The sequence below is a fragment of the Bison bison genome, unplaced genomic scaffold (assembly GCF_000754665.1).
Source record: "Bison bison bison isolate TAMUID 2011002044 unplaced genomic scaffold, Bison_UMD1.0 scf7180017864516, whole genome shotgun sequence".
Classification (NCBI taxonomy): Eukaryota; Metazoa; Chordata; class Mammalia; order Artiodactyla; family Bovidae; genus Bison; species Bison bison.
In genome coordinates, this window is record NW_011495069.1 from 3,780,437 (window position 1) to 3,793,436 (window position 13,000).

At 38.7% G+C, this 13,000-nt stretch overlaps 1 protein-coding gene across 7 annotated transcripts in view; it reads right to left on the bottom strand.

Annotated features, from left to right (window-relative positions):
- Positions 1-13,000, bottom strand: part of EIF4G3 (eukaryotic translation initiation factor 4 gamma, 3) — a 291,147-nt gene that overhangs the window by 148,274 nt on the left and 129,873 nt on the right. For all 7 annotated transcript variants that reach the window (XM_010829978.1, XM_010829973.1, XM_010829974.1 and 4 more), the window contains 2 exons: positions 11,169-11,266; positions 8,827-8,949 (listed from right to left, as the gene is read on the bottom strand). In XM_010829978.1, coding sequence (XP_010828280.1) covers positions 8,827-8,949; positions 11,169-11,266 — 221 coding nt within the window. The remainder of the gene's footprint in view (positions 1-8,826; positions 8,950-11,168; positions 11,267-13,000) is intronic.

Genomic DNA, 13,000 nt, shown 5'->3' on the forward strand with positions numbered 1-13,000 from the left:
CCTCATGCGAAGAGTTGACTCATTGGAAAAGACTCTGATGCTGGGAGGGATTGGGGGCAAGAGGAGAAGGGGACGACAGAGGATGAGATGGCTGGATGGCATCACTGACTTGATGGACGTGAGTCTGGGTGAACTCCAGGAGTTGGTGATGGACAGGGGGGCCTGGCGTGCTGTGATTCATGGGGTCGCAAAGAGTCAGACACCACTGAGCGACTGAACTGAAGTGAATTGAAAGACAGTGGGCTGCAAAACCAAAAAATATGTACTAACTGGCCCTTAACAGAAAAAGGTTGCTGACTCCTATTGTAATTCAGAGAGAAAGAGACTCCAAATAGTTATAGAAATATAACCAAGATGCTGATGTAATTTATTATCATAAGAGGTTATTTGAATGCTTCACATTTCATCATTTATGTGTAACTGATTCTTCAAAGTCCCATTCAATGACTTTAAAGTTAGCATTGTAATAAATATCTAATGTGTTAAACATATACAAAGGCTTCCCTGGTGGCTCAGATGGTAAAATATCTGCCTCCAATGTGGGAGACCAGGTTCCATCCCTGGGTTGGGAAGATTCCCCTGGAGACGGGAATGGCAACCCACTCCAGTAATCTTGCCTGGAGAATTCCATGAACAGAGGAGCCTGGTGGGCTATGGGGTCGAAAAGTGTCGGACACGACTGAGCTACTAACACTTTCTCTTTAGAACAGCTAATGAAAAGGTATTAAGCAGTCACAGACATATACAAATCCTGGGGATAAACAACTATTGCCCATAACTGAGAAACACTATGAAGATTAGAATGGAAAAAAATAAATGGCACCGGAAAAAAGCACCAAAACACGCTTCTTTTCTAAGTGAGAGAATTCTCTAACAAAGAATTCCCTTCCTAAGAATTCACTCTTAGAAAGCTGTGTGTATCTGTGTGTGGGAACTCAACATGTTGTTTGAGTTTTTCCCCTGGCATCTATCACATACAAAACATTGAGAACTCATGGAGAATAAAACGGAAAAATCCTTAGCTTCTACAGCTTATGATTCTTTCAAGGGAAGTACATTAAAGAATAAAACCTGTACACACACACACACACATACACACACACACAGACAAATAATATTCAACCATAAAAAAGAAATCTGCCCTTTGCAATAGCATGAATGGACCTTAAGGTCCATACCAAGTGAAATAAGTAAGACAGAGAAAAACACAGTACGATCTACCTTGAATGCAAAATTAAATAATACAACAAAAGTCACAGAAAAAGAATAGATTGGTGGGGGGTAGGGTGGGAAAATGTACAAACTTCCAGTCATATTTTATAATTCATGGAATGTAATGAACAGCGTGGCAATTACACATAATAGTACCATATTACATATTTGAAAGTTGCAAAGTGAGTAGATCTTAAAAGGTCTCATGGATAAAAAACTGTTCTTTTAACTATGTGTGGTGGTGACAGGTGTTAAGTAGACTTATAGTGATCATTTTACAATACATACAAATATCATTACACTGTATATCTAAAACTAATGTAATGTGATGTGCCAATTATACCTCAATTAAAAAGTAAAATGAACAAGTAGACAAGATGAGGCAAGGAAATGAGTAAAAAAGTTACTGTTCTTTATAGAAATTGAAGTGGTTTAGAGAATAACAGTAGCAGTGGAGATGGTGAAAATGAGCCAGATAGGGCTTGCTGATAAAATGGTTGTGGAATATGAAACCAAAATTGAAAGATGACTCCTAGGCTCACTGTCTGAGCAACTGGCACAGACTATAGTATAATTTATACACAAAAAAATCCAAGGGAGCACACCAAACACCTCAGGAAATAGTAACACAGGACTCACAAACTCAAATGCTTTTGTAAACAAATAGGTGACCTAAATATGTGACTCAAGAGTATAAAATAAAACAGAACAATGAAACAAACTAAAGAATGTATGTCTAGATTAAAGGCATTCAGACTGATGAAAACCTTTTTTAAACACTAACCTGAAAAACACCACACATCTGCAATACAGAGAATCGCTTCCTTAAAGGTGTCAGGAATGCTGAAGGAAACTCAGACACTCAACGTAAAAGCTGTCAGGCTTAACAAGAGGGCATGCATGCTAAGTCACTTCAGTCGTGTCCTACTCTTTGCGACCCTATAGACTGTGGCCCACCAGGCTCCTCTGTTCATGAGACTCTCCAGGTAGGAATACTACAGTGGTTTGCCATGCCCCGCCCCCCGCACCCAGGGGATGTTCCCAACCTAGGGACCGAACCTGCATCCCTTATGTCTCCTGCATTGGCAGGCGGGTTCTTTACCATTAGCCCACCTAGGAAGCCCTAACAAGAGAGTTAAGGGGGCTAAATGACAACAACAAAAACTTTAAAAACCAAGAATAATGTGGATAAAATTCACTGTAAAATAGTAAAATATATTAACAGCTACAGTATGTAAGATAGTACAGTAATTGTATTAAGCAGCTCAATGGAAGGAATTCTTCTGGCAGTCCAGAGGAGGATGCAACAGCAGCAACGCCCAGGGCAGGTTCAGTCCTTTCACTGGAGAACTATGATCCCCCAAGTCAAGGTCACAGCCAAAAATAAGAACAGATCAGGGGAACAGAAAGGGCTGAAGAAGACCCAGGAATATTTGATAATTCAGTAAACAATTAAAACATCTAAAAACAAAGGATCAGTGAAGACCTATTCAATAAATAAACAAAGAGACAAACTGCTTGATTAAAAAAAGGAGAATGAGAAAAAAAAAAAAAAGGAGAATGAGGAGAAGAAGAAAAAAGTAGGCCCCAAATCTCATTGTATGCATCAAAATAAATTCCACGTCAATCAAAGATAAAGGTCAAATAGCCAAACTTAAATACTGCTCATTTTATTATCTTTGATGGCAAAATCTTTCAAAGTTTGGGCCTCAAATCATCAGTTACTTAATAAAAATCAGAAACCTGTGAACAGATGGGGGAGGGAAGGAAGGCTCAAGAGGGAGGAGATACATTTGTGATTATGGCTGATTTGCACTGTTGTTCAGAAAAAAGCAACAGAACACTGTAAAGCAACTTTCCTCCAATTAAAAAACAAATTAAAAACTTACGAAGAGAGGAAAAAAGATTTTTAACTTCTATATAACAGAAGGCATCATTAAAGTTAAAATACAATCATCAAACTAGAAAAAAAATTACATATGGCAAAGGGATTTCTTTAACATTTAAAGAATGCTTATATATGAGAAAATCATCACTCCAAAAGAAATGTGTACAAAAGACACGAACATAAAATTCATACACACACAAATAACCAATGAACATCAAAAATTTTAACTCCACAAATCAATCAATAAAAATTAAATGAGGTATTATTTTGAAATCTATCAATAAGGCAACAATGTAAGGAAATGGGTATTCTCTTACATTGCTATTAGGAGATTACCTGGTACATTTCTGGAGGCTATAATCCCAATGTAAAGTTGTTCATCATAGCATAGTTATTATTAGTCATAAACAAGGAAAGAATAAGAATACATATCAATTAAATAAACTAGGGCACATCCCAACAAGGAAATACCATGTAGCCATTAAGAATTACAGTACCTATAATCAAACAAGAATATTCTGCATGATCGCTGAAAACACAGTACTTATACAATGTCACAGGGACCTCCCTGGCAGCCAGTGTTTAAGATGGGACACTTTCACTGCCATGAGCTTGGGTCTGACCCCTGGCCAGGTAACTAATATCCCACAAGCCAAGTATCTGACCAGCCAGAAAAAAAAAGTCATGAATAAACCCAAATATATTCAACTATACGTGGGAAGGTAGAGACACACACACACACACACACACACACACACACACACACACACACACTCACACTGAAAGATGTCTGAAAGGATATTCAACAAAAGTTAACAGTTAACTCTCTGGTAATAAAATCAATGGTCACAATGTCTTCCTTTACTACTCCTTTCCAAAGAAGATTTTTAATTTTTATACATACAAAATGAGATCACTGTAATTTTGAAAATACATTATTAGTAGTAGACAAAAGATTAAACCTGATCGTTTTTTGAGATCTCTTACAATACTTCTTGTGATCCCCTACTAAACATCATGGTTACTGCATGACTATGAGATGCAATGCAACCGTTCAATATCTGGTAATAAGTGGAAAACACAGGAATTTTCCTATACATATAAAAATTCAAGGTACACTTTCTTTATAACCAAGATTCAGATTTAGTATATCTGGTGTAAAGTCATACCACTCTTAATAACAAAGGCTTTCACAAAATTTGGTGAAGCCCTATGAAGAAACACAGTTCATGAAAAACTAAAGAATCATGTAAAATAAAATTTGGGCCTCACTGGTGGCTCAGATAATAAAGAATCTGCCTGCAAGGCAGTAGGCTGGGGTTTGGTCTCTCAGTTGCTAAGATTCCCTGGAAAGCAAATGGCAACCCACTACAGTATTCTTGTCTGGAGGATTTCATGGACAGAGGAGCCTGGTGGGCTGCAGTCCATGGAGTCGCAAAGAGGTGTACATGACTGAGGAACTAAGCACACAGTTTTCATATAATTGAAAAATACTATTTTTAAGCCAAAGGAGGGTACTAATGAGAAATTATTAAAGATGAAGAAGGATGTGATTTAATTCAATAACCAGGATCTTTACTGCACTCATCAGACTCCAGTATTCTTGCCTGAAAAATCCTATGGACAGAGGAGTTTGGTGGGCTCAAGTCCAAATGGGCTGCAGAGAGTCAGACACAACTGAGCACCTTTACCGCACCATACCATACCATACCATACCATACCATACCATACCATACCTGAGATGACAAAACGACATTTTAAAACTTAAGAGTGGATCTGTTTACATTATATAGGTATTTTCAAATTCTTTATGCAAGAACTTAACTAATTAGTGTACTTACAAAATGAAAATTATCTAAACATTAGAAACTAACTTTGGTTAACTGTTATTGCTAAGACTATAAAAATGAACTAATTAACAAATGGCCAGATGATTTCCAGGTATCAAATTTATAAGAAGCTCTTCAAAAGACTGAATAACCTGCTGACTTTGGTAATTTTCCCAAAAGACAGGAGAGGCTAATATGTGCCAGCAATAAATAATCTTTCATCAACCCCTACACTCTATGACACAGGACTCTCCCCCAAGTAATATCTGTGCTTCATTTTAAGAGTACTTCTTATTAATAAAACAACAAAAAAAGAAAAGAACAAAAGGGAGTAGGGAGAGGAAACAAAGTATATAGTTAATTTAAAAATTTTAAGAGATTTTAATCCACCACCCCTTTGGAAGGAGACAATTCTGGAACACTTGCCTATTCAATCAGCCCTCAGTATCCATGGGAGACTGGTTCTCGGACAGCCTGTGGATAACAAAATCCTCAGACGCCCAAGTCCCTTACATCAAAGTGTGTAGTATTTGCATTTAACCTCCCATATATTGGGTTGGCCAAAAAGTTTGTTTGGATTTTTCTGCTTGGAAAAACTCAAAACAATTTTTTTGGCCAACTCAATACTTTAAATCATCTCTGTATTACTTATAACACCTAATACAATGTAAATACTATGTAAATACTTAACAGTGCATGCCAATTTCACCTTCTGCTTTTTGGAACTTTCTACAATTTTTTTCTGAATATTTTTGATCCCTGGTTATTTGAATCTGCAGGTGAAGAACCTGTGGATAGGGAGGGCTGACTGTGCAACACTATGAATTTATTTCTACCCTCCAGGGTCCAAAGCAACTTTCAGGAAGCAGCACATTGCTTAATGCGAAAATGTTCCTTGTGCCTCACTGCTACCAACAAGGGATACAGCTGGGAGGCTCTGAATGACTGATTACTCAGTACACTCCCCTCATCTTACAGATAAAAAAAGAGGCGGTTAAAGGACTTAATATTCTGACCCAAGGTCATAAATCTCGATGACAGAGTGGAGACCAGCATCAGGTACTCTATTACTCTGTGACGTCCATCTAGGTACCTGTCTGTGCACTACGATCGTCTGAATGGGCACATGGATACAAACCTGTACACACTTTTAATACATCTGAGACATCAAATCTGAAGGAGTTATTCCACGGATCATTTTAAAATTTAGGAAGCAGGAATATTTAAATTCAATCTACTCTTCAAGACAAAAACAGAAGCAACAAAAACCTGTTTCTCCTTTCCACTCTCCTTCTCCAACACAGTTTCTCTCAATTAACTCCTCTTAGCTTGACTGTTTGCCAAAATCAAACTCATTATAGCCCTATTCAAAACCCATGTCTATTTCATGTCATATTTTACTATAAATCCCAGAATCTAAGCTTCAAGAATCACCCCTGATTCTTCCCTCTTTCTAACGCCCAGGGGAACCATGCAATGTGTTTACCTGGACCGTACTGGTTTCTGCCTGGTGTCCCAGCAAAATGATTCACAGCATCCCCATTCATTTCTAAAAAACTGCCCAAATTTAGATGATAATTTATATAGTCACCATTTTTATAATCCTTACTTTCTTAGTAACCAGTTGCAGAATATTTCTCTGACTTTCTAATTTATTAACAGAAGTGTTAATAGTCTCCCTTCACTCAATTTCCCATCATCATGTGCCTTTTTGTATATAGAGCCACTCTGCTAATATACCCTTCTCTCTCTTTCCATTTGTGAATACCAATCTGGGAACTCAGACTAAGTGGCATTTCTGCTGTGAAGCCTTCAAGACACCTCCAGTCATCCTCTGTGCCTCCTGAAATAACAGTAATTGCAATGCTAGTAACGCAGACAGACAGAACAGACTTGTGGACACACGGGGCAAAGGGGAGGGCAGGATGGATGGAGAGAGTAGCGTGGAAACACACACCACCATATGTGGAAGAGAAAGCCAGGGGGAATTAGCTGTATGAGCCAGGGGACTCACACCGGGACTCTGTGACAGCCTAGAGGGGTGGGATGGGGTGGGAGGTAGATTCAAGAGGGAAGGGACATATGCGTACCTATCACTGATTCATGTTGACGTGCATTTAAATGCACACTAATAAAGTAATGCTTCATGATGATATTACACCTCAGAAAGAACTACGAATGTTAGAATAACTGACTGATGATCTTTATCAACTAAAAGTGTACATTCAGTGGGCTCTATGATTATCCACACACATACATTTATATTCAGGCCTGGGATCCCTGGAGAACGATGACGAGCAAAAGGATGCCCGTGACTAAGGTCAGAGAAAGAACCAGCAGAGGGCAGGATCAAGCTCCACAAGACTAAAGAAAAACCAACCAACCTCACAGGGAATTAAAATGTAGAAATACATGCTCTAGTTGAGAATTTACACTAAATAGTTTGACAACAACAATATTTTAATTAAGGTTGGAAAATACAGACCAAAACTGAATTGCCCCTAGAATGAATCCTAAATTTTTGCGATACGATGCTCCTAACAGAACACATAAAGCAGATCAATTTAAATGTGCAAATGTTGCTTGCTCCACATTCATATCCAGGGACAAGACTGAGTATAAAGCCCTATTCAGTCACTCCAGATTTGGAATATCCCTGGGGAAGTAACAGAGCATGGTAAAAGGTTCTATTAGCAATCATCAATATAATCTCACAATTCCTATACCTAGGTGGTTACACATTTTACTTTGCTAGATGATGGAAGATAAAAGTCAGCCAGACAGTAGCATCATGTCCAAGTAAAACACATCATCACACAAAGTCTCAGGTTTGAGGCTTATTCAAAGTTCACGTATTTTCAAGGGGCTCTAAATTTAAACATGTATTTGTGGGCTCAATTTTAAAGAACTTTTTTTTAACCTGTACAGTACTACTAAAATCAAGTCAACAGTCTGTCATTGTGAAATGCCTTATATTTGATCATCCCTATCACTTGTTTGTAAACTGGGCTCTCAGGAGTCCCTCACCATTCAGCCACAAGAGGGAGAAGCAAGCAGATCCCTAGACCTTAAGACCATTGGTTAGGTCTGTTCTCTATGCTGAGTATTCACACTTTAGATATTGTGAAAATTTGAAATCACTCTTCTCGGAATGGTTTAGCCTAGTTTAAAATAACCTAATGATGAAATCAAAATTCTGTCAAACTTGGGGGAGGGGGGATCCATTCTCTATTATAGTCTACTAAACCCCAGCTCCTCCTGGAATGCCTTGATGTCTAAAAGTAGGAAAGTGAGCTCTTAGAAGATCACTGATAACCACATTCTGCAACAGGAACAAACAAGTGTTTAACAGAACTTACTAAAAACCTTTGTAAATAATTAAAGAAGACACCCTCCACTCAAGCTCATTTATGCAGGACTTAAAAGAGGTAAACCTGTAAGACATTTAAATATGCTCTGAAAAAACACAGGCAATCATCTCAAACAAAACTGTTCGGTGAAGAAGTTTAAATTCTCTAATTTAATGTTTGTATTATCGTAGTGTGTAGCATTTAATTCCTAGGACTCCATATTGAAAATATAAATGCTCATTTAGCGATGAGGTTTCCATGGGAACACAGCTCCTTTTGGTGCCCAGCAATACTTAGGAAGAGGGGCCACAGCTATGCTCTGAGTGTGAAGACAATACAAAGAAACGTTACCAATAAAAATTTGGAAGTAATAACAGTTTACAAAGAGAAACAAACATGTCTGTTTAAAAATCATTTAGATATTCGAGGCTATGAGACAACTGATGGAAAGCAAAAAAGTACAGTCAAGTGGCTACAGAAGAAAAGAGTTCAGTAGAGGTTAGTGACAGATACACACCACCATCCATCACGGCATGCTCTGCCTTACCTGAGGAGGAGTAGGTGTGGAAGTGGGTCTCCCTATGGGTGGAGTAGGATTTCGGCTGCCACCTCCAGACATAATCTCCTCTGTTATGTCTTTACCTCCCTGGTTTGGATCCCGAATTCTTATCTATAAGGTTATAAATTAAGACAGCATATTTACACATGGGTGTCTACATAGTAGATTTATAGGAATATGATGTATAAAGGTGCAAACTGGGAAACCTGTCAAACATCAAAGCTGATAATCACCACATCTGACTTGATTTCAATCGGAGAACCACAGGGTGTCATTCAAAGGAATTTAGGCCGTTTGTGGTGGTTGAACTAAAGTAGCACAACACGCTAGCATGAAACCTAGCTGGACGAATTTCCAGGTCAAAAAGGCAAACTATTAATATTTATCTTTTAAGCAATGCCAAACTGATTTTATTTGTAATGCTTAAGTAAGACAAAGTTCATAAAATAGTTGTAAAATATGGAAGTTACTCTCTAAAGTTTTAAAGGCCGAAATGGTTCTCTAGCGAAGTGAAAAATATTCATATCCTAAGGCAAAGAAATCGAGGTTTATGTTGCAGATAACCTTATATACGTATGTAAAGATGCTCAATGCAATGCTTTTTTCAGCAAAGACACAAAAAGATCTTAAAGGCTGATCAAAAACATAGTAGTTAAAACTTTATATTACATCCTTACACTTAAACAACAAACCGCAGTAGAAAGAATGAGACTGCTTTACACATACTAATATACAGTGACTGTCAAGATGTATTGGTAAATGAAAAGATACAAGATACGGAACAATGTGGATGGTATTCCTGTCATCTGGTTAGGGCCTGTGTTTACAGACAACAGTGGAGAAGTACTGCATGAAGATGGAACGCCTGGGTCTAGGCCTTTCGTCCTGGGACAATGCTGAGACATAGAACCCGCCTCTGCTCGTCATTAAACCCAGAGCTTACCAAGCCATCTGTGGCTTCTTCAAAATTTCAAAGCACTCACTAATAAAACCGCCTGAACCTGGAAGTGTTCTAGGGAAGAGGCTTAAGATTTCTACTATCAGTTACAGAATCTTGTTTCTACTATAGTTTTACGTATTATTTTTCAATCTATTTGTTCTCCCTTCTTCAGTCACATATATTAATACTGTCTTCTGTTTTTACTGCTTTTTTTAAAATTAACTCTTCTGCATTCTAAGAATGTTCAAGTCCTACATCTACCATGCTGTTTCAACATTTCCAAAGCACAGGTTTTCACCTGTAGTGTCAAGACACAAGAGCATGTCTTGTTTATTATGACATGTGCACAAACAATTTACGTCTGATTAGAAAAACAAAACTAATTCTGAACCTAATTAATTTTTATTAAATGAGAGTAATTTTAAGATGTCACTCACATCTATTTCGGAGAAGGCAATGGCAACCCACTGGAGTACTCTTGCCTGGAAACTCCCATGGACAGAGGAGCCTGGTAGGCTGCAGACCATGGGGTCGCGAAGAGTCGGGGACGACTGAGCGACTTTACTTTCACTTTTCACTTTCATGCATTGGAGAAGGAACTGGCAACCCACTCCAGTGTTCTTGCCGGGAGAATCCCGGGGACAGAGGAGCCTAATGGGCTGCCGTCTATGGGGCTGCACAGAGTCGGACACGACTGAAGTGACTTAGCAGCAGCAATCTATTTTATCTGTGTGAATCTGAGACACTCTTACAAGTACCACTCATTTGTGTTCTGATGTTTTAAAAGACTGCAAGCCACTCTTCTATAAAATATTCTACAGTGCATAGTTCATACTACTGTGCCCTAATTCCCTTAGGCCTGACTGAATGGACAGCGGCAAAGCTTCTGTTAAATTTATTAAAAACAATTACAACACATTTTCTAAATTCTGCTTTCTGTTTCTTAAATCTGCTCCATCAGAAAGATTTTCCTCGTTGTGCTCAGTACTCTATTTTTTCTTGTGCTACTTTCCCCGTCAATTCATATTTGAATATATAGCTGATTACGTCTAAGGTTAAAAGACAATATGGATGTGAAAACTCAGCTCAAATTGCTCTCACTTAGTAAGACCTCAGAAGACTAAACCTTCCCAGTTCTAGAGCTGCATGGCAGTTAGCATAGCTAGCTTAGCGCATGTTGAAAACTGACATTAAGCAAAGGGTACTTGCACCATCTCATTACAGGCTCAAACAAATCCTCCAGGTGTAGTGGACAGGATATAAGGGAGGAACAAAAATTAGCCCTCATTTGTGAACTGAGGTGAGTAATTAGTACAGGTGTAGGTAAACTTACTTGATAGAAAATGGGCATTCAATTTTAAAATGAGAAAAACTAATAAACATCTCTTACTGTTTTTTTCTCTCTCTTGGCTGGAGGGGGCTGCTGCTGCGTAGGCACTATGATAGGTGCTGACTGGTACACTGGCTGACTTGGGTAAAAAGGCGTTCCTAAGGAATTAGAAAACAGTGAAAAAAAGCATTCAGTTACTTTGTCAACAACTATAAGACTGGTAATGACACTGTGAATCTAGACAATTAGTTTTAAAAATGTAAAAAAACAAGCATCCTTCTCACTTATCTCTTTCCACTAGCTCACCCCTTTCAGCTACTAAGTGGTTAAAGAATGATTCCCAAACAGTCATATTTTCTTTTTCAGCATCCACTAGAAAAAAGCAATTAAATAACCAACTCCTACAAACTGACACCAGAGTTATTGCTTTTAAAAAAGAATCTACTCTGGGTGCTCACTGCCTCCAAACGTGATTTTCAAACTAAGGTTTGTGTGAGTATGTTCTGCATGTGGGTTTGGTCAGGGGCTGGATAATACAGCTCACCGTCTTGTGGGCTGCTGCTCCTAAGTCGCTTCAGTTGTGTCCGACTCTGTGCGACCCCATAGACGGCAGCCCGCTAGGCTCCCCCATCCCTGGGATTCTCCAGGCAAGAACACTGGAGTGGGTTACCATTTCCTTCTCCAATATCATGTGGGCTGGGGTGGTCTAATTCTTCTCTCTACTTGCAGAGAACCACTGCCACAGGGAGCCATCATAAAGGCTTGAATAATGCTATTGTTGGGGCTGTAAAAAGGCTGGTAAAAAGCAGCCTAAAGATAAAGTCCAGATACTTAAGGATCCAGGGCTTCCCTTATAGCTCAGCTGGTAAAGAATCTACCCACAATGTGGGAGACCTGGGTTTAATCCCTGGGTTGGGAAGATCCCTGGAGAAGGGAAAGGCTACCCACTCCAGTATTGTGACCTGGAGAATTCCATGGACTCTACAGTCTATGGGGTCACAAACAGTCGGACACAACTGAGCAACTTTCACTTTCACTAAGTATCCAGGTTCCACCTTTCTAACTACATTTTCTACCATTCTCAAACTCCACACCTTTGCTCCGGGGACAACCTATTCCTATCCCTTGTGTACATCAATCTCAGCATTGTTCATGCCTTTGACTACACTGGCCTTCTGCCTGAATGAATCCTTTTTAGCTTTCAAAACTTTGACTATTATTACAATTAGTATTAAACCAGAGTACTTATAGTAGAGGTGGTAAGAAGGGGTCAGATACTGGATATTTTTGAAGACAGAGCCTACAGACTTGCTAATGGATGGGATGTGAGTATGAGAGAAAGAACTGTCAAGGAAAATTCTTAAGGTCTTTTGTTTGAGCAAATGGAAGAATGAGGTTCTATTTATTGTGTTATTTATTTATTTATTTATTTACTGGGATGAGGAAAAGTAAGACATTAGGGCAGAAAAATCAAGAGTTCAATTTTGGACATGAAAAGTTTTGAGCTTCTTATCAGACTTTCAAACCAAGATATCAAATATACAAAAAGAGGCTCAAGTCTGGAGCCAGAGAATAGGTATTCGTTTTGGAATTAGACTATACGGAGAATATTTAAACCATGACACTGGGTAACCCAGGAAATGAGTACAAACAGAAAAGAAGCCCAAGGACTAGTCTTTGAAGCACTCTATATTATTTATTTTTTAAAGTAGTACCTTTTTTTTTCTTTTGGCTGTGTTACATGCCTTGTGGGATCTTAGCTCCCTGATCAGGGATTGAATCTGGGCCCAGAGCAGTCAAAGTACAGAGTCCTCACCACTGGACCACCACGGAATTACCAAGGCACTTTATGTTGATTAGAGGCCACAGATATGAAGAAAACGCAGCAAAGG